A 25,165-nucleotide genomic window follows, 5' to 3' on the forward strand; every position below is an offset into this window, starting at 1 on the left:
CTAATTCATTAAACATCCTAGCGGTTGAACTAATTACACCAAATTCACAGCCCAGATTACTTGTTAATTTTTACAATTCTCCCGTCAGTCAAATCCCAAATGAGCATTTGGTAACTCTAGAGGAATTCCTGTCTACCCACAGTGAGAATAGTGTCCATGGGTTTGAGGTGATCCTTATGGGCGACTTTAACATCCATCCATGCCATGTGGATTGCCATGTGGAACACGAGGATTTTTCCCCCTATTCCTCTACACCGCATTTCGAACACTCATCACGTGGAGAGGCTTTGGAATCGCTCCTAGCAACTTTTAACCTTTATGAATCATATAGTTGCCCCTCAGGCCCGAGGTTACCAACATACGTGGGCAACAACACAGGCACAATTGTAGACTATATCTTTTTATCTTCTAGTATTCTGCCTGAAGTCATTAATTATAAGGTAGAAACTACAGTTTTTAGCGATCATAATCCAGTAATTTTAGAGGTCGTATCACAGGGAGTTTTGGGGAAAAAGGATGATTGATGCTTTATGTGTGACAGATTTAGTCCTGAGAGATCAGAATCGCAGACTGAAATGGGATCAAGTAACCCCAATCACCTTTATACAGGATACCCTGGCTAAAGTTGAGGGGGAGGTTGCAATTTGCTTGGATAATAACAACTCTGGTACTACCATGATAGAGGCTTTCAATGTTATCTGCCGTCAGGTCAATCTAGACCTGACCGTAAAGAAAAAGTCCAATATGCTCAGGGGCCCCAAATGGTTTGATTCAAATTGTTCCAAGGCTCACTCAATCCTCATGAATGCCCTAAAAAATAAACCTAGAGATAGAGAGCAGATAGCATCACTGAGGCGACAATACAGTTATGCTATCAGGACGAGGAAATCTGAGATTAAAAAGGAGGCCTGGAATGATTTACTGTCGCCTGATATACAGAGAGATAGCGCCAGATTTTGGGCAATAATAAACCATCCATACTTCGTGGGACTAGAGAATCAGAGAGCAGATTGCATCATACCTGACGAACAGTGGGTCACACATTTCAGTAACATCTATAGCTGTCCTGATATCACTCCAGGCTGTGAGATGCAATTCACACAAGCAGTAACTACCATCTCTCCTTTTAGTTTAGAGGAGGTGAAAAAAGCAATCAACGACACACTCTATAAAAAGGCACCGGGGCCCGATGGGGTTCCCGCAGATTTTTTTAAGAGTGCCCCTGAACTAAGTGCCAAAATTCTCACAAATATTTTCAACGCTACAAGGTATCTCATCTTTCCTATTAGTTGGGCCAAGTCTACGATAATACCGATCTTTAAAAAAGGACAGAGAACAGACCCGGCCTGTTATAGGCCAATCTCTCTCATTGATTCCAGTGTTAAAATCTTGGGAAGAGTCCTTTTAGGAAGACTGACTCAGCTTTTAGAAGGGAAGGGTGTCCTATCAAATGCACAATATGGCTTTAGAGCCAAAAGAGGAACTTTAGATCAGTGCCTAAACCTAGAACTGATCATAAAAAAATACGCAATCGCCAAGGGGGGCTCTCTGTACATGGCCTTTATGGACCTTTCCTCAGCCTTTGACCTGGTCAACAGGGCTAAGCTGTGGAGGGTCCTTCTGGCCATGGGCATTGACCCTCCTTTGGTCGGATACCTGGCCGAGTTACATAGGGATCTAATGACTTCGGTCAGAGTGACCAGGGAAGGGAGATGCACTTGCCACTTTAAGTCAGAGAGGGGGGTTAGGCAAGGGTGTATCCTTGCCCCCCTCCTCTTTACTCTTTATATAAACGACCTTGAGGCAGTCCTGGCAGCATCCCACACCGACATTCCGCGTGCAGGTGAGACAAAGATACCTGTCCTCCTGTACGCGGAAGATGCAGTCCTCTTGGCACGCTCCGGAGTGGCACTAAATAAACTCCTTTCATCCTTTGGGGATTTCATGTCCACTTTGGACATGAAAACCAACACTGATAAATCTCATGTAATGATTGCAGGAGCTGCAGGCAGGAAAAGAAAGTCGAAAACATTTTTTTGTGCTGGGAAAGAGGTCAGGAGAGTTCCATCTTTTCCATACTTAGGGGTGACCTTTGATGAAAAGGGCACGTGGGGCCCCCAGCATTCCGTCAAAAGCAACGCTGTGGCAAGAGCGGCAGCTGGGTTGCTTGGCTTTGCTAAAAAACTTGGAGCCCGCCCCATGGAAAGCATTATAAAGGTCTATAAAGCTAAATGTTTGTCTGTTGCCCAATACGGTTCTGTTATTTGGGGGTACACTAATCATGATAAAATCCAGAAAGTAGAAAACAAATTTCTGAGAACCCTGCTTTCTGTCCCCCAATCGACTTCCACCTATGTAGTACATACAAAGCTTGGATTGGGCTATATAACCGACATTTTAAAACTAGCCCCAGTTATTGGATGGTTGAAAATCTGGCTCAATCAGGAGCTAACTTTAAATCATATCATCTTAAAAGATTGTTTAGCCCTGGATAGAGCCCAAAACATTCCGTGGGTAAAATATGTTCATAGGCAGCTAATTTTAGCCGGCCGACCTGAGCTTTTCTCATCACCACATTTGATAAAGCAGGAAGATGTAAAAACAGTAAAAAATACCCTGACAAATCTATACGTTATGGAGAGGGAAGCCACAGAGCTAAATAAACCCATGGTTAGGAAACACTGTATGTTGACATCTGTCCCAGGAATGGAACCATACCTTTTCCTGGTAACTAAACCATACCATCGTTTCCTTCTAACGAGATTCCGTTTTGATTTGATTCACTTCATTCTGGGCAATTTTAAGATATGGAATAGACCCGATAATGCTGAACCATGTGATTGCGATCACTTTTCCACCCAGGACACGACTCACTTTATCATGTTCTGCGGCCATTATACTGAGATTAGAAAAAGATATTTGCTTGCAATTTGGGTTTTACCCAGGTAAAACCAGCTTTGATGTTCCTGCAACTCCTTCCTAATGTAAAAGTAGCTTTTCATGTTGCTAGTTTTTTAGTTGCAGGAGCACGCATAAACAAGCACCGCACAAGAACTAGGCACCTTGTTCCTGAATATTGATTACCCTTTTATATCTCACTGATTTTAATATTTTTAACATTTTTGTATAACTTATTTTGTACATTGTGATTTTAGAGTTTTTAAATATTGACTGTATTAATTTGTGTTCTGATGAAATGTTGCTATGTATTAATGCTCGTTCTTTTATGATTTTTAATAATCGAATAAAGATAATTGACTGACTGACGGATAGGTGTCAGCAGCTTCTTCACTGGAATCTTTGTCAAGGTCTTGCCATTGCAGCTATTGGACCTCGGAGGTTTCTGATCCTATGTAAGTCTGTTCTTCTATGAAAAAGAATGCCTCTTCCTGTTCCTCTGAGATTCGGGAATTAAGGGACGCTCTAAACCTTCTACGCTTTTCTCGTTCGCCGTCGAAGTCTTCGGCGGTATCTTGAATTGTTTTAAGCTTTTGGCGAAATCTTGCTTTCGCTGTAAAATACTCCCCATTTTGACTTCAAGCCTTTTCCTCTTCTTCTCGATCTCGGACGTGTGTCTTTTGGCATAGAGACTTTCAGCCTTTCTTTTTGCAGTAGAAGGCCCCTAGATGGCTGGCGGTGGGCCATGCTTTTCGGATTTCGACCCCTCCTTTCGACTTTGATGTTTCCTTCCCTTGATGAGCTCTCAACATCCTGGATCTTTCGAGGGTCTTTGCCATTATGGAGTCCTTGTCTAAGGATCCTACAGTATGTTTTTCTCGGGACGCAGCTGCAGACTTCAAGTGCCGGGAACAGTTATTTGCGACGAAACTAAATCCTTCCCTAAACTTCGGAATATCCACGAAGATAGCAGGTTCAATTTTGATCTGTAAACCTACAGGTATGATGTTAGATTGTAGGCACTGTGCAAGAAAGTGGCCATGTAGGCGCGTTCTAATCAATTTCTTTTCAAGACATTCTAACTGGGTAATTTAATCATTAAGAGTAATGTCAATGACGGGAGTGTTGGATGAAAGAAAGTTATTTGCAGGGTCATGCAAAAGTTGATGTATATAATCCTCTGTGTACGTAAGGACTTCCTTGTCTACCATGATGGGTAGATATTGGAGAAGGAATTTCAAAAGTCTCAGCGATCCTGTTTAGAAGGGAAAGGGAAACCTCGCAGGCCAGCGCCTGCTCGAAGTCGGAATATAGGAAAGAGTTGACCCAAAATTAGTCAAAAGGACCTAGGTAACTGAGCGTTAAAGATAGAGGGGTCCCAGACTGGGAAAGGAAATAGAATCAAAGAAATTTCAAATTTAAATTAATCAATGTACGAGGATTGAATTTCAAAAGTATGGTTGTTTTTATTCACAACATACCGAAACCTACAATTGATTATTACAGTGTGAATCTAAAACAGTCATTAAATTGTTGTACCATAATTGTGCCCACGCGTGCAAAAGGGAAAAGGGGGTGGGGAAGTGCTGGTGTTGTAAAGGAAATCAGTGAACAGTGCAGGAAAATTTAATTGGTCAAAAAACAGATACAATTGCATTTCATTCTATATATAATCACAAATTATTTCAAGTGGCTCCCCCTCCAGGGGCCACAGTAAGCTGCTTTAACAAGTCAGAGAAGGTTAAAGAAAACAGTCTTCTATGGTAGCTGAATTAATCCTGCTTGTGGACAGAAGCTGATATCGTGGTAGGTATGGTCTACGTTTCGACCCTTGGGATAGTAGGGACAGTTCCCCTTACGAAACGGGTCTTCATCAGGACGAGGGATGGGGTGGGCAGGGTTCCTAAAAGCGATTAAAAAACAGGATTTAGGGGGAGGGTCAGATGAAAAATCCCCATGTACACTTGAGAGTGAACGCCCTATCAGGCGTGATTCTAGGATTTTAGTGCACAGGGGAATAATTAAACAAAAATACCATTATACTGTCGCACAGATGATGGACAAGTTACATGAGAGAACCATGAAATCATTCAATCGTTGGGCACAAAACAAGAGTTAAATCAGATATTCAAAATGGTGTTTAGAAATATAAGCTAGGAGGTACATGAGTCAAAGGGTTTATTCCATAGGAAAGGAATCTATTTTACCTTGAATTCAATTCAGGGACCGGACCTCAAAGTGGTTAAACGGCAGGTTCTGCAATATAAACGCATCATTTGTAACCTCCGTGTAAATTGTAAACAGCGTAGGTTAGTAGTCTATGGGCTTAGGGATGTTAAACTAGGCTCACCTCGTGCTCAGTGGAGCCGGCACAATCAGTAAAAAAGGAAGCCTCTCAAGGGGAGAGGGGTTGGCCTAACGGCTAAGGCGCTCGACCTCGGACCTGGGGATCTGGGTTTGAGTCTCTATAACGACGCAAAAAACCTCCTGTGATTCTGGGCAAATCACTTAATCTCCCCGTGCCTAAAAAAATGAAAGTGTGTCCTCATGTAACGTAACTGGTGCTATGTAAAGCGCTCTGATACCTGATTCGGTTCGGGTCTAGTTCGCGCTATATAAAACTCTGCAAAAAAAATAAAAAATGTTGTGGATCTTCCGGCTGATGCTGTAAGGAAAATGAGCATCGTATTGGTTCCATGGAAACACGGGATTAGCGGTATTGTTTTGCTAAACTGTGAAGGACTACAGCGGGGTGGCTCACCTTCGGATCAATTATCGATGCAATCACTGGGGGGGCCGTGGGTAAACAGCGTTCGTCTCAGGACGGCAGCAAAACTTGTTTGACTCGCGTGAAGATCCACAACCTTGAGAGGCTTCCTTTTTTACTGATTGTGCCGGCTCCACTGAGCGCGAGGTGAGCCTAGTTTAACATCCCTAAGCCCATAGACTACTAACCTACGCTTTTACAATTTACACGGAGGTTACAAATGATGCATTTATATTGCAGAACCTGCCGTTTAACCACTTTGAGGTCCGCTCCCTGAATTGAATTCAAGGTAAAATCGATTCCTTTCCTATGGAATAAACCCTTTGACTCATGTACTTCCTAGCTTATATTTCTAAACACCATTTTGAATATCTGATTTAACTCTTGTTTTGTGCCCAACGATTGAATGATTTCATGGTTCTCTCATGTAACTTGTCCATCATCTGTGTGACAATATAATGGTATTTTTGTTTAATTATTCCTCTGTGCACTAAAATCCTAGAATCGCGCCTGATGGGGCGTTCACTCTCAAGTGTATATGGGGATTTTTCATCTGACCCTCCCCCTAAATCCTGTTTTTTAATCGCTTTTAGGACCCCTGCCCACCCCATCCCTCGTCCTGATGAAGACCCGTTTCGTAAGGGGAACTGTCCCTACTATCCCAAGGGTCGAAACGTAGACCATACCTACCACGATATCAGCTTCTGTCCACAAGCAGGATTAATTCAGCTACCATAGAAGACTGTTTTCTTTAACCTTCTCTGACTTGTTAAAGCAGCTTACTGTGGCCCCTGGAGGGGGAGCCACTTGACATAATTTGTGATTATATATAGAATGAAATGCAATTCTATCTGTTTTTTGACCAATTAAATTTTCCTGCACTGTTCACTGATTTCCTTCACAACACCAGCACTTCCCCACCCTCTTTTCCCTTTTGCGCGCGTGGGCACAATTATGGTACAACAATTTAATGACTGTTTTAGATTCACACTGTAATAATCAATTGTAGGTTTCGGTATGTTGTGAATAAAAACAACCATACTGTTGAAATTTAATCCTCGTACATTGATTAATTTAAATTTGAAATTTCTATGATTCTATTTCCTTTCCAAGTCTGGGACCCCTCTACCTTTAACAGTAAATAGAGGAAACAGGACCTTATGGGAAGAGCAAGGTCTTTCGCTGTTTTCGGAAGGTAAGATGGTTAGATTCCCAGCAAAGGTACAGCGGTAGAGTATTCCAGAGCTTGGCGACATTATACGAAAAAAGCCGCCCTCCACTTCTGGCTTTCTTGATCATGGCGACCACTACTAAATAGAGCTCATCAGAACGGAGTTTCCTGTTAGCCTTATAGGGGTGAATCATGGCTGAATTGATCGGTGGCCGGTTCCCTTGCAGGGATTTATGACAACGCATAGGGCTTTAAAGCTGATTATTTCCTGCACTGGGAGCCAGTGGAGGGAGTGTAGCACGGGTTTTGCTTAACAGTGATTGGATACTCCCATCTGCGACATACACAAAAAGCCACCCTCCACTTCTGTCTTTGTTGATCCTGGGGACCACTACTAAATGGAGCTCATCAGAGAGCAGTTTCCTGTTAGTGCTATGGGAGTGAATCATGGCTGAATTGATTGGTGGCTCGTTCCCTTGCAGGGATTTATGGATAACGCAGAGGGCTTTAAAGCTGATTCTTTCCTGCACCTGAAGCCAGTCGAGGGAGTTTAGCACAGTGACTGGGGACTCCCATCAGCAATCTAACTGCACAATTTTGTACAGTCTGAAGTTTCGCGACTGCTGAGTTTGGGGCACCTAAAAATAGAGCGTTCCCAAAAATCAATCCTTGAGAGTATTAGTGATTGGACTAGCAATTAATTTGCTAGGAAGGGTAAAAGGGGAAGCACTTTGCGGGCCATTCTGAGCAAGCCATAGCATGTAGCAGCAATCTTCCTAGCTTGAGCCTTGAAGGGGAGGTTCTGGTCTAACCAGATGCCCAGGCTCTTTATCTCGGCTTTATCTGAGCTTAAACACTAGGCTAACTTGGCCCCCAGCAATGTCAAATATCTGGGTGTTTGGGTATACCACAATGAAGAACAATTAATACAAAGTAACAGTGGCAGAACACTTTCTTCCATTATTTCCTCAGTGACATTTTGGAAGGGTTTCCCTTTTCCCCTATGAACTGAATGGCCACTGTCAAAATTGTAATATTGCCACATTGTCTGTATTTTCAGGCACTACCTGTGCAGCTGAAACCGGTTTACTTTGGGGAACTCAATGCCCTCCTATCAGACTCGGTATGGGCAGACAAATGCAAGAGACTTGCAGTGAAGAAAAATAGTGTTAACATTGCATAAGAGGGAAATTGGAAGTCATCTCTGAAAATGTACTACCTGGCTACACAATTAGTCTGGCTAGCCAGATGGGTGTGGGTTCATACTGTGGGCACCCAGCTGAACACGACACTCTAGAAATTGCTATATGACTTGGAGGAGCTTCAATCTTGAACACAGTACTGGACATCGATAAACCCACAAGAACTTAAGCATGTTCACTTAAAGTTGTCAAATACTGCCGCTGCGCATATACATCTGTTCTGGGGGATAACTACTTATGCCCCAGAGAGACCCTTACGAAATTTGTCAAAATTCACTTTGCTCTCTAAATATTTTGGCCAACGGATTTGGATGGCTGCTGGGATAAATCTTGTTAGGGATTTTATTGAAAGGGAAAATATTTGTCCTTCTCAAGGAACGCGTTATTAGTGCGGGACGATTTTTAGCACACATTGCATTGTTTAGGATCGGTAAGACAACCATTTATTTAACTAGGAGTTTCCTTGAGATTGTCCACACACCAAGCAGGATACTCCTTCTAAAACCTACTTCTCCCCAAGTTTCAATAAACTGGTCATACGTTTAAGGAAACACCAGATGCACAGCTCAACCTTCTTGAATCTGGATCATTGTACCAAAACCATAGTTTTACTACTAAAATTGCAAAGTGATAAATTAAACAATAACTAACTTACCGGCTGTGGTTGTTCCCCAATGCAACAACTAAAACACACAAAGAACTCAGTCATTTTGCGTCTGCAGGCCCAAAGAACCTGCTCCCTTTTCTTCTTAAATCTATTTAATTTTTTCTGTCTTGCTGCGGAGGGTGAACCACAAGCGCACACCGGAAGCCACGTGCACAGAAACAGCACCCACTGAAGCTGGTTTCTCAAGACACAGGCTGATGTCGCAACTTCTCAAACGCCTGTTTGAAAGAAAAAGAAAGACGTGTTAGTATACAGGAAAAAAGCACAGAGCAGTTTCGCACCCATACACAGGCACATAAGAATGAATAGAGCCATATAAACATCCCTATTCTCACAACGAATGAATTCATTGCAATTGTAAACAAATTCACAGGAACTTCAGTTTTGAAATCACATTAAAGACAAGGAAACTGTAAAAAATCAAAAACGATGCATATGTAGTTTGCTGTGATGTTCCAAGTTAGGAAGGACTAGATTTAGTACCTCCCACAAAAAATAAAAAATTTAGAACTTTGGGTTTAAGTTTTACTCCAACTTGTCCCTTGCCACCTAATTAAAGGCAGTATCAATATCTGCTTCTTTAAATTTGCAGATCTTTAGAGAATTTTTCACAACCCGACTCTTGAGGTCCGCAGGTGGGCTACCAGTGCTGGGTTGCATCTATATTATGCAAATGCACTTTATTTAGAGCACTTCAAATTTCTTTTGAACCAATTTCAGTTCATCAAATGCTGGATATGAGGAGCTTGGAAATGTGACCCCCATTTTATTTATTTTTATTTATTTTATTGAATTTGTATTGCGCTCAGCTACCCATAAAGGGTTTCCCGGCGCCAGGGACAGCCTAGAGAAGAGAGATAGGTATTTGCTGAAGCAGGAAAAGCAGAAAACGTTTAATCAACTAAAACAGAAAGGTTTTTAGCTTTTTGCGAAAAGCCAAAAGATTGGTCTCCGTTTTAAGCGTCAATGGAAGAGTATTCCACATCTTCGGCCCCAAATGGGCAAAAGAGCGACCTCCCATTTTTGTCAAGCGAATTCTAGGAATTACAAAGTTTGCTTGATTTGATGACCTAAGGGGACGGTTTGGCTGGTATGGTCGGACAAGATTGTGCAAATATGCAGGAGCAAAACCCTGACTGATCTTAAACATAAGGCACAAAGTTTTAAAAGCTACACGGTCAGCAATTTTTAACCAATGGAGGTCACATAGGGCTTGTGTTGCAGACATTCTGCGAGGAACATTGCACAGAAGGCGGGCAGCTGAGTTCTGCACAACTTGGAGTATATTCATTGTAGCTCTATCAGCTCCCAGGTAGAGCACATTGCCGTAGTCGATACGGGACATTACAAGAGCCTGGACAACAGTTCGACGAGTAGACTCAGGCAGCATCCATAGGATCTTCTGCAACCAGCGTAGAGTATTAAAGCAGATTGCAGCGACCTTAGTTGCCTGTTGACGCATCGAGAGTTTCTCGTCGATTAGAAAGCCGAGGTTACGAACAACTGGCACGGGGGTAGGCAGTGGACCCATGTTACTAGGCCAATGTCTAGAACCCCACAGATCTTTATGTTTGCCAAGTACGATAACCTCGGTCTTTTCACCATTGAGTTTTAACAGGTTAACCTGCATCCAGGCTGCAACCCGAGAAAGGCCGATTTTAAGGGCAGAGGTGTCCTGAGACCTACTGTCAGACAAGGAGAACACGATCTGCGTATCATCTGCATAGGAATAAATAGACAGACCGGCGTCCTCTACAATCGTGGCAAGGGGTCTGATGTAGATATTGAACAATAAAGGGCTCAATATAGACCCCTGCGGAACGCCATAAGCAGATGAACAGATCGCCGATTCAGCTTTGGTTGAAAATACCTGAAAGGTACGCTCATTAAGAAATGAAGCCACCCAGGCGAGCGCAGATCCTGCAACACCAAGGGAGTGAAGGGACTCTAGAAGAATGGAATGCGACACGGTATCAAAAGCTGCGCTTAAATCCAATAGTATAAGCGCAAAGGTCGCACCACTATCAATACCGTGTCGGAGTCGCTCAGTCACCCCCAGGAGTGCGGATTCGGTGGAATAATTGGCGCGAAAGCCTGATTGGGATGGATGGAGATATCCCGTATTTTCAACAAATTCGTTTAGCTGAAAGTTGACGTGACGTTCTAGTATCTTAGAACAAGCTGGCAGCAGGGATATAGGCCTGAAGTTGGCCAGGTTAGCAATGTCCATGCCAGATTTCTTCTGTAGGGGAACGACCATGGCATGTTTCCATTCCTGTTCCACCCGAGATTCACTAAGAGAGATGTTAAGTAACCTCATTAGGAATCTGCGCGGTTCAAGTCAAGTTGTTTCAGTATCCTCATAGGGACAGGGTCCCGAGGAGATCCTGACTTGATGCTTTTTAGGCATGACAGGAAGGAAACATCATCAAATAATTTCCAGTTGTGCAGAAACTCAGTGGGAGGGACAGAGACATTACAGCAAGAGCCAGGTAAAAAGGGATCAATAGGGGGAGGAAACAGCTGCATAATCAGGTGGGGATTCTACATTGGCAGGCAGAGCCTTTCAGGTGCAAATGAAGGGACGTCTTGTCATTCATCTGTCCACCTATGAAATAGGTCCTCTGTTTCTTGTAATGTAATGCAAGGTACTGTTCATCACCCGGGAGGGTATCCAGGTACTTGGTAGGTTAGAGTTGGCGTGTGGTGAGACTGGGCCAGAGTATAGGTAGTCCTGATGGTCCCGCAAGAACACTAATTGAAAAGTCAGGTTGTCAGCTACTTGCGGGATTCTAGAAATGTGGGGAGGAGGCCTTGATATGTTGGGGGCAGGTTGTTCCAGGATTTGGCCGCCTGGTAGGAGAATGATCGACCTCCTGTTCTGCTTCTGTGGATGCAGGAGTGTTGTTAGTCGAGTTGTTTTCCCACCCTGAGGCGGAAAGCCGGGGTTCTCAGCGCTCGCTTGCGCTTCTTGAGTTAGAGTGATATTGACTACTAATTACTCTACAACATTGGAGGTTCTGGAAATGTAAATTTTTTTAACACTTGTATATATTTTACTGGCAGATTTTAACCAGATCCGTACCTGAGGCGAGATTACTTCGCTACAGGAGAGTCACGATCGGTCATTCAGCTCCGCTCGTGATTGGCGCTGGGCACTCGCCCCCACCCACCGGATCAGCCATCTTGGGAAGGGAAGGGAGACGGTGTAGTCGATCGTCCCTCCCACCCTCCTCACTCAACCAATGGATAAGAGCATCCGCACTGCCCGTCCGCGCAGCGGGCGGGCGCAGCGGGCGCGCCAAAGGCAAGCCCGTCTGCGCCCGTCCGCGACCGGACGGGACCAGGGGCCACCCCCCCTGTACAAACCAGTGAGGCTAGCACCCTGCCTATACGGTATGACTCTTATTCCTTAAAAAGATTAATGTCACCTCCCCTAGCTCCCTGTTGGCACTCAATCCACCCGACTTCGGCCACAGGTACTTGCTCCCATTGTAACTATACATTCACCAGCCTTCGTGTTATCCCTCATAGCATCAGACACTACAAAATGTACCTCGTGAACTGTCGCTCCTTAGTTAAACACGCTGTGCAAATGGCGCTACTTTTAGAAGAAACCAGCCCTGACGCTATATTTCTAACAGAGACTTGGCTTAGGGACACGCCAGATCCCGACATTACTGCCCTTATGCAACAGGGATATGCTCTCCACAGAATGGACAGACCACAGGGGAAAGGAGGGGGACTGGCCATTCTCGTCAAAAACCTCTACCAATGTAGGATCAGCCCGTCCTCGATTTCTAACTGTGAGAGCATGCACTTCTCTCTAGACTTCAATCCTACTACAACTTTTTCAGGAATTCTGATTTACCGCCCTCCACATCAATTAGGAGATTTCTTGGACTCGCTCCACTCAAAGATCGCGGAATCAGTGATCATCTGTCCCCATTTTTCACTTTTGGGAGATGTTAATATCCATTTGGATGACCCCAGTAACACGACGGCCAGGTCTATAGTAGATGATTTGGCAGCCCTTCAAATCACCCAGAAGGGCTTCCAACCCACTCACGAAAAAGGTCATCTCTTAGACTGGGTATTTAGTAATGATCATAGGCTAGAGGTAGGGACACCCTTGCCCCTGGCCTGGACTGACCACCACCTGGTCCCGATACAATGGACAGCAGCTACCCCACCACCAGTCGTCACCCGTACTATTCAGCAAGGGAGAGAATGGTCAAAAATTTCGGTAGACAAGTGGATCGAATCCTTATCTCCAGCCCCCTTCCAATTGGGAAATGATCCCACACTACTTTATGACACTTACACTAATTGGTTGTGTACAGCTCTCGACTCTGTGGCACCTTTGAAAACTCTCAAAGAAAAAACCAAATCAAGAAATTCCCCATGGTACACTCCTCAACTTAAAGAGCTGAAAAGAGGCTGCAGGAAACTGGAACGCACTTGGAGAGTTTCCCATAATAACCTGGACAAACTTAGCTACCAAGAGGCAATTAAAAAATACAAGGCAGAAATTAGTAACTCAAAAGCCGTGTACTTCGAAAGTATAATTACTACTGCCTCAAATTCATCGAGGGAAATTTTCAAAATTGCTAAATCCCTCATGGACACCCCCTCTACTCCCCTTGATCCCAGCAAAATCCAACTACGCTGTGATAATCAGGCAGAATATTTTTATAAAAAGATCCAGAATATCATCGCCACATTTAAACCATCCAAAAGCTCCCCTTTACCACAGTTGGCGCCTTGCACGCTGGATGAGTTTCCTCTACTTAACGAGGAGTCACTAGATACTCTGATGCAAAAGGTTAAATCTGGCTCACCCATCGATCCGGCTCCCCCTTTCCATTTACTCAAAATCAAGGACACCATTAGGCCTACAATCCTTAAAATCTTAAACTCCTCTATTACCACAGGCACAGTCCCAACAGTATGGAAACGTGCCCAAGTTAGAGCACTTCTAAAAAAACCTACCTTGGACCCCGATAACATGGCCAACTATCGTCCAATCTCACTCCTCCCCTGGATCAGCAAATTGCTGGAAAAACATATTAATGCCTCTGTCACTCAATACCTGGAACATAACCTCCTGCTCCACGATTCCCAAGCAGGTTTCCGTCCAAAATTAGGCACAGAAACGGCCCTTCTGACTGTGACGGAGATGGCGAGGAAACAGATGGATCAAGGCGGCACTGTAGCAATCATGTTGCTTGATCTCAGTGCCGCCTTTGATATCGTCAATACCAGCATCCTCCTTGACCGCCTACGTCACATAGGAATTACAGGGAAGGCCATAAAATGGCTCCAATCTTTTCTGAAGGACCGTTCCTTCGAGGTAGTCGAGAACGATGCCCACTCACAAATCTGGCCCCTTGAGCAAGGTGTACCACAGGGCTCGTCTTTGAGCCCTACCTCATTCAATGTATACCTACAACCTCTGGCAGATATTGTGCGTTCGTTCGGCCTAGATATAGTGACCTATGCCGACGACACACAATTAGTGGTATCTCTGAACCAGCCTAATACCTTCCCCCCCCAATCTTATGAACTGCTTGGCAGCAATAAATCACTGGATGACCCTCTCACACCTAAAGCTCAATGGTGAGAAAACTGAGCTTATGATTCTGGGTAACTCACCAACTCCGAGCCTTACGCTCGATTGGCCCCCCAGTATGGGGACCCCACCCCAACCCAAGACCCAAATAAAGAGTTTGGGCATGTGGTTGGATTCAAAGTTGGATTTTAAGCAACAAGCTACTACCCTATCCGCCACCTGCTTTGGCCTGATGCGGATGCTCAGGAAGGTGCTGCCTCTTCTTCCCTTCCAGGCACGAAGAATTATGGTGCAAGCCATTATCCTGTCCCGTTTGGACTACGGAAACTCATTATATTTAGGAGCCCCTATCTCCACCACCAGAAAACTGCATACTACACAGAATGCAGCAGCTCGCCTTCTCCTAAACCTGGGCCGACGAGAGTCAGGCACAGCTGCATTAAAGAAACTGCACTGGCTGCCCATCAAGGCCAGAGTTGTGTTTAATCCATGTGCATTATGCACAAAGCCATGTGGAAGACCGGCCCAGCCATGGTTTGCTCCCTTGCAAACCCTTATCTCCCTACACGAAGCCTGAGATCCAGCTCAGCTTTCCTGGCCACCGTCAACAGAACTAGACTGGCAAGATGGGGTGGACGCTCCTTCTCTTGGAATGCCGCGAAAGCCTGGAACTCCCTGCCTGACACCCTCCGTGGCGAGCCTAATCTATTGAAGTTCCGTAAGGAACTGAAAACGCTTCTCTTCACCTAATCTGGCTCTGTGACTTCTCATGACTCAAACAATATAGCGCTACGAGGCCTCCGGGTAGAATGCGCTTAACAAAACTCTATTAATAAATAATAATTTGTCAGGGAGTGATGCTGAGTTAAGTAGTCTGGTGGATTGATGGCAGTGAAGTGGATGATTGAGGTCTACGGGTCCCGTGTTGTGTAATGACTTGAATGTGTGTAAGTTTGATCTAGCAGAGCATTTGGATGTGGAGCCAGCGGAGTTCTCTGAGGAGTGGTGTGGTGTCAGTGTAGAAGTCTGAAGAAGTCTGGCTGTGGTGTTTTTGGATAGTTTAGAGTTTGTGAAGAACATGGATAGGGATGCAGAGTAAGAGTACATTGCCGTAGTCCAATCTGCTTGTGATTAGGGTCTGCGTCTGGTGTCTAGTGAAGCCACTTCAACATTTTAATTAACATGCGTAGGATGTGGAAGCATGCAGATGTGACTACATTGACCTGGGACTTCAACACCAGGTGGTCGATATATTAAAGTTCCTTTCCAGACATTATTTGCTGATCCCTCAATCTTAAACACAATCATTTCTATATAATTAGAAATAAAGTTTTCTAAGCTGATCCGGATGCAAGCTAGTCCTTAAACTCAGTTTATAAAAAGTAAAGACAGCTGTTCATTGTTTCTTGAACCCTGCTGGTTCTTGGTGTTAGGCTACCAATTCCTCCTTCTGCACACAAAAACCTCAAAACGTGAACTTTCCATCAAACCCTAATCTTGCACTTGTACTTTTGTTTCTTAACTTTTGTAGGACGGTTTAGACTGCAGATGTAGGTCTAGAACAGTGAGACCCTACTGTAGATTAATCTCAAATAACATTTGAGCTTTTTGCTCCTGGGTTACATAATTTTGCATCAATCAAAACAGTCACAGAATCAACTTCACGGTTATCAACTAATAATCGCATAACCTGCAATCACTGCCAAAGATAAGCAGATTTTAACTGTAATATCTTGAGGAGTTCAAAGATATATCTTAGGAACCGGATACTCTCTGGGGGGGCTGGAGGGGGAGAAGAGAACAGTAGAGGGCCCTGGCCTTCAGGTGAGAGACCCTCTTCTCAGATGCCTCGCACTGTCACCTCTGGATTTGCCCTGGTTGGCACTGCTGCAAGTGTTTGTAATTTGCTTTTATGGATTTACTTGTTGAATGGCATGTTCATCGAATGATATAGAGTGCATTGTGAATATATTTTCAAGGTCTAGAGCAAGTAACGCATTTCAGGGACAGCAGTGAATTGTCACCAGGCCAGCCAAGTAGTTGACTAAAGATGTGTGACAGTTATTGTAATGATTCAGTGGCCTCAAATGCATCAAAACATTCCAGCTTAGCAAAACAGAATTGTACAGACTGCTAATAAAACAAATGAAAGGATGGCGAGTTATGTCCTCCTTTATGACCTCCAACAAATTTCTAGCAGCCATCTACTAGGATATGTGAAAGCAAGCTATAAAATCAATATAATAAAACGGCACATAAAAGATTGCATTACTATACCCAAGAAATTGTGGTAGTCTCTGGTCACTGTTTGTTGTTAATTTGAGAAAAGCAAAGATGTGATTCTTGTCCATTTCCTTTGCTAGGAATAAAAAGCATCCGTCTGACATTAAATATTGGAGTCCATTTTAGGGTCGGCCGAAACACTTTTTTGTTGGAAATAAAAAGCTCAAACTACGAGGTGAGTGGCTGAGTTTAGCGTAGATGGTTCCTTAAACATGTACAACCATAATTTAACCAAATAATTAACGGAAATTCCATTTGCCTCATATTTAGGGTAGATTTGCCCTTAAAAAAGGACAACTTCAGGCTCCCCATTACACCATATTCTTATGAGGTAGCACTGTCATTCACTTTTCTGTCCTCTGAGGGTCAATGGCATTTGGTGGGGTTGGTGGGGTAAAGGAGCAAAGACTCATCACTCCCCATTTGCCGGTATAACCACTGGAAACAAGCAGTGGCAAAGCCAACAGATCTCAGCTATATTGAGAGAGATTGGCTTTGCCAATGTGTTTTAGTCATGTTGTATACCAGCGTGGCTGCTGTTCAGCATGGCTAAAAGTTAGTGGCGTAGAGTGGAGTGGTGTGGAGTGCCGTAGAGTGGAATGGTATATGACTGGAGTAGAGTGTCGTTGAGTGGAGGGGCACAGAGTGTTGTGTAGAATGCAGAGCATAGAATTCAGCATAGCAGAGTGCAGGGGCATAGATTTAATTGACATAAAATGCAGCATCGTAGAATGCAGTGGTGTAGATTAGCGTTGTGCACGGTAGAGTGCAATGGTGCAGAGTAGAGTGGCATAGAGTGGTGCCGAGTAGAATGCAGTGGCATAGATTGGTGCAGCATAGAGTGGCGTAGATTACAGTGGTGCAGAGCACAGTGGCATTTAGTGTAATGGTTTAGAGTGAAGTGACTTAGAGGGTAGTGGTTTAGAGTGCAAATGTGAGTTATAAACCACAAAGTCAATGGTAAGCAACGGGTGGAATGCATTCCCAGGGAAGTTGCGGAGTCGGAGCTCCGATATGGGCGCCATCTTGCCCTCAGCTGGACCTTCACCTCTTAGATGTGCTCCGCTTTCAATCCAGCGCGAACCAGGACAATCATAACTCCAGGGCTGGCACTGAGGACTACTGTGAGGCCCCCCGTGGTTTTTAGGGGGGATCTGAGGTCGGGAAACGGATGAAATGTGGCGGATAAGCAGAACGGGGCCGGGAGCCGCGTTAGAGAGCGACCATTCCCGCCGGCTGCTAGCCACGCCCCCAATGACCTCATTTTTAACCCACACTCTGACCCACTCACTCTCTATTCCCTTTGCCATACCTTGTGGGCCCTTAGCTACACCCTCCAAGTCCTCAGTCATGCTTTCAATCCAAATGACTATTCTATGCACCACAGGAAACATAAAACCACGATCTGTACAAGTGAAGGCGCAGTGTGAGGTGCACGCTGCTTATTAGCATCAATGCACTATGTAAGCCTTCCCCACACACCCTCAGCCATCACTCGGTCTGCACATCTTACACATAGCAAGCGTAAAGCCACGATCAGTGTACACACACACACACACACACCGAGGCATGCTCTGCATATTAACAGCACTGTGTAGACCCTTTCTATACATCCTCGGCCAACACTCAATCATACTATGCACTCATATCCTGCACATCGTACGTCTCACACAAATTCCTATCCCGAGGTACCCTCCAGCATGTTCTAAAAAGCTCACTCAGCATGCTCACCTCCACGCTATATAGGATTAGTCAGGCTCTGCCCACCCTCAATCACATTCTGCACACATATGCCATTCTTACCTTTGCCGTGTGAAGGCACAGAGTGAGCAGTTGTTCATGTGAAGAGAGGACGGTGGGTTTAGAGAAGATGGCATTCCCACAGACGTTGGGAAAGAGGGGAGTCATATGAATAGGTGAAAACATGGAACAGGCTGGAGCTGTGCGGAAATGGGAGTCACAAAAAAAATAGAAAACGAAAAAACTAGCTTCTGCTTCACTGCTCCTGCTCAATGCATGAGGCAGCTGGAGGTTAGAGTGCTTGCCGGTCTCCACATTTTGCCCTGTGCACATAAATGATCTACAAAGATCACTGAACAGCAGAGAGACACCCAGGTCTGCTCTGACTTGGCACAGCAGGGCCTTTAGTTGCGGTCATTACTAACAGAAACATGCAGTAAATGAATATGAAGGACTATGTGCAGAGGTGGAGCAGGCATACAGGCCTGCAAATCAGAAAACCCGAGGCTACAGGTGACTGCTGCTAATTTAAAATCCTGTAATACCACAACAATCCTCCTGGTCCACCACCAAACAGCGTCAGTCCGCCCATCTAGTCATAATCAGACAGCAGGAGGCCGTCAAATACTATTGCATTTAAGGATGAAGAGCGACTGAAGGCAATCTGCAGCCAGGCCCAAAGTCCTGGGTATAGGATCCATACTGACACATTCTGGAAGACTTTAACAACTAAAACGGAATTCTAACAGGAAGAGCGCAGTTCCTGTAGCTCTACCCAAAATGTAGTCAGTCCTCATTGACCTTTGTTGACTTCGAGCCAGCAACCGTCTGGAAGATAGGGTCTTATTTAGAGTTGGGTGGCTGTCCCGACAGCAATATTAAGAGTGTATAGATGTCAATGGCACTCTAAATGTGGCGGAAGAGACATCCACTACACTTTGGCAGATATCCAGTTCTACCCAACATCTAGACAAGGCCCTCAGTTTTCATTAGCAATTGAAATTAAGGCATGTGTTCCAGAGTAAGTGAAGGATTGTGTTTTTGAAGCCGTTTGTACAGAAGCAGAATGCAGGTGCGACATCAGAGGGGTGAAGACATTTAATACACCAAGAAAAGTGTGTCTATAATTGGCCAGTGTCCATTGGATGTAGTAAGATTTAAGGCATTGCGACAAACAAACGATTGTTCCTGCGAAAAATCCCAATCACACCACAGTTTTATTAGTAAGACTTGCTATCTGGGTGTCACTTTTGACGAGAGAGGAACCTGGAAGCCACAATTGAAACTCAAGGAAAATGGAGTAATTAGGTCAACAACAGCACTTCTGAGCTTCTCAAAAAAATTGGGCTCGAAACCTATGGAAGCAATGACCAGGATCTATAGAGCCAAATGCTTGGCAATCGCTTCCTACGGGGCAGACATTTGGGGCTATGTTCCAGTCTCAGGCATACAAATTGCCGAAAATAATTTCATACGGGCCTTGTTGACTCTTCCGAAATCTTCCCCCACACATTCAACGTATAATGAACTAGGTATGGGGTACGTTACTGATCTTCTAAAAATGCCCCCAGTACTTTGCTGGATTAAAACCTGGACCAATGAAGAAATCAGTCTGAATCACTCCATCCTTAAGGATTGTATATCTCTAGATAAAGCTCTTACCATCCCATGGCTGGCATATGTTAGAGCGGCATGTGCAAGCCTAGGGCGTCCGGAAATGTACTCTCTTCCGCAACATCTCAAAAAAGAGGATGCAAAGTGGGTGAAGCAACATTTTCGATCTCTGTTGGAAGGCGAAAGAGAATCGGCTGAAATCAGTAAACCTACAGTCAGATTACTTTTTCAACTTTCCACCACTACAGAGATGGAACCCTATTTAAAATATGTCACAAAGCCCTACCATCGATTTTTGCTCATAAGGTTTAGATTTAATTTGATCCATCTCATCCTTGGCACGTATACAGATTGGGGTACTCCAAAAAATTTTCCTCCTTGTACATGCGACTGTTTTTCAACACAGGACACTCTACATCTGGTTATGCTGTGTGAGCACTATCTGGTTCTGCGAAAAAAAATTCTTGTGCCTATTTTAAAACCTTTAAATTTCGTGCAGGTACGGCCAGCATTACTATATTTACAGATGTTGAACTCAGTGCCAGTCACTTTTGGCGTAGCCTGTTTTTTAGTAGCTGCCACCAGACAGAAAAGAGTAAGAACTGCCGCATTATTAACTCATGAAATTTGATTGTTAGTATATACTCTGGTGAGATTTATATACTGTTATTCTTAGGTGTTCCCTGTATCTACCAAATCCCTTCTTTTAATGTCCCCTTTTTCCCTTGTTTTTAAGTAGGAATGCAATCAACTCTCTTTATTTAATTGTATTTTATAAAAATTATCTTTGTACCATGTACTGCTTTTATGGTTTTAATTAACCGAATAAAGATTTTTGACTGACTGACTGAGTAAGACTCAACTTTTCAGAGTCGCTGCAGGACACAAAAGCCACGTTTTTAAAGACAAAATCTGAATCTGTTCGGAAGGTTACAGATTTCTTTTTGAATTCATGCAAAACGGGTTGAGGCCTTCGCATGAAAGCAGAACCTGAATGAGTTCAAGTACCATAGAAGCGCTGTGCTGCTTCCCACGCCAATAATCCCGTACATCAGCATTTAAATACGGGTGGCTACATGCTGCCGATCCCATACCAATCCATGGGAAAAGTGAGACTGAACGAGAAAGGCAGTGCTAGTTACCACTACAAGCGTTTTGGGAAAAAACAACTCATGTAAATAGAAACGAATAGTAGGGTTTAAAATGTAAAGGTTTCGTTAATCATTGAACATTGCTTTTTTTCTTAATTTCCCTTTCCTTCATTCTCAGAGCTGAAGGCAGCCTGAACAGAATGCATTTTTCAGTCACTGGAAAACATGATGTGGACTGGAATGCAGTGTCAGCAAAGGTTAATTGAAAACATTGAAAGGTACACAAAACCTATGACTTCGAATAATATTACACCAGCAATGGAGCAAAGCAACAAACAGCAAAACCAAACGCAGTGAGGAACTGCATAATAGCAAATACGGCCAAAGGAGTCAAATCACAACCTTGCTGAGAGGTTTTACAAACACCACATGACAGGACGCTATGTGGCACAGGGATACAAAACGGCTGTACAATCCTTCGAGAAGCATGAATTGCATATTATGCTATAAGCCGGCATCTGTGGTGATCAGTAAATCATGAGCTCGAATCCGGCAAGACCGGCTCCGCCTTCCATCCTTCCTTGGGTGGAAACAGAGAACAGTTACATGCATCTAAACAGTAACATCTTTTTACATCTGCCGGAAACTAGTACAGTGCAAGATGAAAAACAAGAACTCAATACTATTGGAATCTGGAGGTCGCAAGACACTGTCGCAAAGGAAAGTGTAAAGTAATTTGTTTTCTCCCTCTTTAAATGTGTGTCCTCGACAGGCTTGAAATTTGTTTCCTCACAATCACATTGTCTGCTCTAAATCATTAGCTGTCATTTACCTGCAAAAGTGGTGAAAGGAATTTAAAATTCAAGCAGTACTCCATGTCCTACTCTCACCGGACTAGCCAAGATAACTTTAAAAGAGCACCTGCCATTATTTCAGATTAACATTTGTCTAATGCACACGGGTAGATCGCTTAAACTGCAATAAATCAATAAGGAAGGCCGCTGAACCTGAGCTTGTACTGTGAACAAAATTCAGTTCAGACTGGAGCTAAAAAAAGTAGAAACAAGCATTTACAATGCAATGGTCTTGGCATTGTTAAAGTTAGAACTATTGGCATTACTCATGACATTATTTTTATTTATGTTTTGGTTTTCAAAACATAAATAAATGGCATTTTGTCATTTACAATGCCAATAGCTTAATCGCTCGCAAATGCATGACCTATTGCATGTACACCAACACAGAGCCACACACACAAAGCCACACACACACACATACAAAGCCACCCACACAGACATTCACATAGAGCCACCCACACACACAGAGCCACCCTCACATAGAGCCACCTAGTGCAGTGCCTGTTCTCTGTGGGTGTCACTCCCATAGCATTGGTGCACTGCCTGTTCTCTGTGTGAGTCACTCTCACAGCATTGGTGCAGTGCCTGTTCTCTGTGGGTGTCATTCCTATAGCACTGGTGCAGTGCCTGTTCCCTATGGGTGTCACTATCATAGCATTGGTGCAGTGCCTGTTCTCTATCGGTGTCACTCTCATTGCACTGGTGCAGTGCCTGTTCTCTGTGGGTGTCATTCCTATAGCACTGGTGCAGTACCTGTTCCCTATGGGTGTCACTATCATAGCATTGGTGCAGTGCCTGTTCTCTATGGGTGTCATTCCCATTGCACTGGTGCAGTGCCTGTTCTCTGTGGGTGTCACTCTCACAGCATTGGTGCAGTGCCTGTTCTCTATGGGTGTCATTCCCATTGCACTGGTGCAGTGCCTGTTCCCTATGGGTGTCACTCTCACAGCATTGGTGCAGTGCCTGTTCTCTATGGGTGTCATCCCCATTGCACTGGTGCAGTGCCTGTTCCCTATGGGTGTCACTCACAGCATTGGTGCAGTGCCTGTTCTCTATGGGTGTCATTCCTATAGCATTGGTGCAGTGCCTGTTCCCTATGGGTGTCACTATCATAGCATTGGTGCAGTGCCTGTTCTCTATGGGTGTCATTCCCATTGCACTGGTCCAGTGCCTGTTCCCTATGGGTGTCACTATCATAGCATTGGTGCAGTGCCTGTTCCCTATGGGTGTCACTATCATAGCATTGGTGCAGTGCCTGTTCTCTATGGGTGTCATTCCCATTGCACTGGTGCAGTGCCTGTTCCCTATGGGTGTCACTATCATAGCATTGGTGCAGTGCCTGTTCTCTATGGGTGTCACTCCCATTGCACTGGTGCAGTGCATGTTCTCTATGGGTGTCACTCTCATAGCACTTGTGCAGTGCCTGTTCTCTATGGGTGTCATTCCCATTGCACTGGTGCAGTGCCTGTTCTCTAAGGGTGTCATTCCTATAGCATTGGTGCAGTGCCTGTTCCCTATGGTTGTCACTATCATAGCATTGGTGCAGTGCCTGTTCTCTATGGGCGTCACTCCCATTGCACTGGTGCAGTGCCTGTTCTCTGTGGGTGTCACTCCCATAGCATTGGTGCAGTGCCTGTTTTCTATGGGTGTCACTCACAGCATAAGTGCAGTGCCTGTTCTCTATGAGTGTCATTCCTATAGCATTGGTGCAGTGCCTGTTCCCTATGGGTGTCACTATCATAGCATTGGTGCAGTGCCTGTTCTCTATGGGTGTCATTCCCATTACACTGGTGCAGTGCCTCTTCCCTATGGGTGTCGCTCTCACAGCATTGGTGCAGTGCCTGTTCTCTATGGGTGTCATTCCTATAGCATTGGTGCAGTGCCTGTTCCCTATGGGTGTCACTATCATAGCATTGTGCAGTGCCTGTTCTCTATGGGTGTCATTCCCATTGCACTGGTGCAGTGCCTGTTCCATATGGGTGTCACTATCATAGCATTGGTGCAGTGCCTGTTTTCTATGGGTGTCACTCCCATTGCACTGGTGCAGTGCCTGTTCTCTATGGGTGTCACTCCCATAGCATTTGTGTACTGCCTGTTCTCTGTGGGTGTCACTCTCACAGCATTGGTGCAGTGCCTGTTCCCTATGGGTGTCACTATCATAGCATTGGTGCAGTGCCTGTTCTCTATCGGTGTCACTCTCATTGCACTGGTGCAGTGCCTGTTCTCTGTGGGTGTCATTCCTATAGCATTGGTGCAGTGCATGATCCCTATGGATGTCACTCTCACAGCATTGGTGCAGTGCCTGTTCTCTATGGGTGTCATTCCTATAGCATTGGTGCAGTGCCTGTTCCCTATGGTTGTCGCTATCATAGCATTGGTGCAGTGCCTGTTCCCTATAGGTGTCACTATCATAGCATTGGTGCAGTGCCTGTTCTCTATGGGCGTCACTCCCATTGCACTGGTGCAGTGCCTGTTCTCTGTGGGTGTCACTCCCATAGCATTGGTGCACTGCGTTTTCTATGGGTGTCACTCACAGCATTGGTGCAGTGCCTGTTCTCTATGGGTGTCATTCCTATAGCATTGGTGCAGTGCCTGTTCCCTATGGGTGTCACTATCATAGCATTGGTGCAGTGCCTGTTCTCTATGGGTGTCATTCCCATTACACTGGTGCAGTGCCTCTTCCCTATGGGTGTCGCTCTCACAGCATTGGTGCAGTGCCTGTTCTCTATGGGTGTCATTCCTATAGCATTGGTGCAGTGCCTGTTCCCTATGGGTGTCACTATCATAGCATTGTGCAGTGCCTGTTCTCTATGGGTGTCATTCCCATTGCACTGGTGCAGTGCCTGTTCCATATGGGTGTCACTATCATAGCATTGGTGCAGTGCCTGTTTTCTATGGGTGTCACTCCCATTGCACTGGTGCAGTGCCTGTTCTCTATGGGTGTCACTCCCATAGCATTTGTGTACTGCCTGTTCTCTGTGGGTGTCACTCTCACAGCATTGGTGCAGTGCATGTTCCCTATGGGTGTCACTATCATAGCATTGGTGCAGTGCCTGTTCTCTATCGGTGTCACTCTCATTGCACTGGTGCAGTGCCTGTTCTCTGTGGGTGTCATTCCTATAGCATTGGTGCAGTGCATGATCCCTATGGATGTCACTCTCACAGCATTGGTGCAGTGCCTGTTCTCTATGGGTGTCATTCCTATAGCATTGGTGCAGTGCCTGTTCCCTATGGTTGTCGCTATCATAGCATTGGTGCAGTGCCTGTTCCCTATAGGTGTCACTATCATAGCATTGGTGCAGT

The 25,165-nt window shown here is 44.7% G+C and overlaps 1 protein-coding gene across 1 annotated transcript in view; it reads right to left on the reverse strand.

Annotated features, from left to right (window-relative positions):
• Window positions 1-25,165, reverse strand: part of LOC144826439 (CDC42 small effector protein 2-B-like) — a 258,551-nt gene that overhangs the window by 183,230 nt on the left and 50,156 nt on the right. Inside the window, exon 2 of the mRNA XM_078684766.1 lies at window positions 8,694-8,923. Coding sequence (XP_078540892.1) covers window positions 8,694-8,747 — 54 coding nt within the window. The 5' untranslated portion in view covers window positions 8,748-8,923. The remainder of the gene's footprint in view (window positions 1-8,693; window positions 8,924-25,165) is intronic.

This window comes from Lissotriton helveticus, chromosome 3_2, assembly GCF_964261635.1.
Source record: "Lissotriton helveticus chromosome 3_2, aLisHel1.1, whole genome shotgun sequence".
Classification (NCBI taxonomy): domain Eukaryota; kingdom Metazoa; phylum Chordata; class Amphibia; order Caudata; family Salamandridae; genus Lissotriton; species Lissotriton helveticus.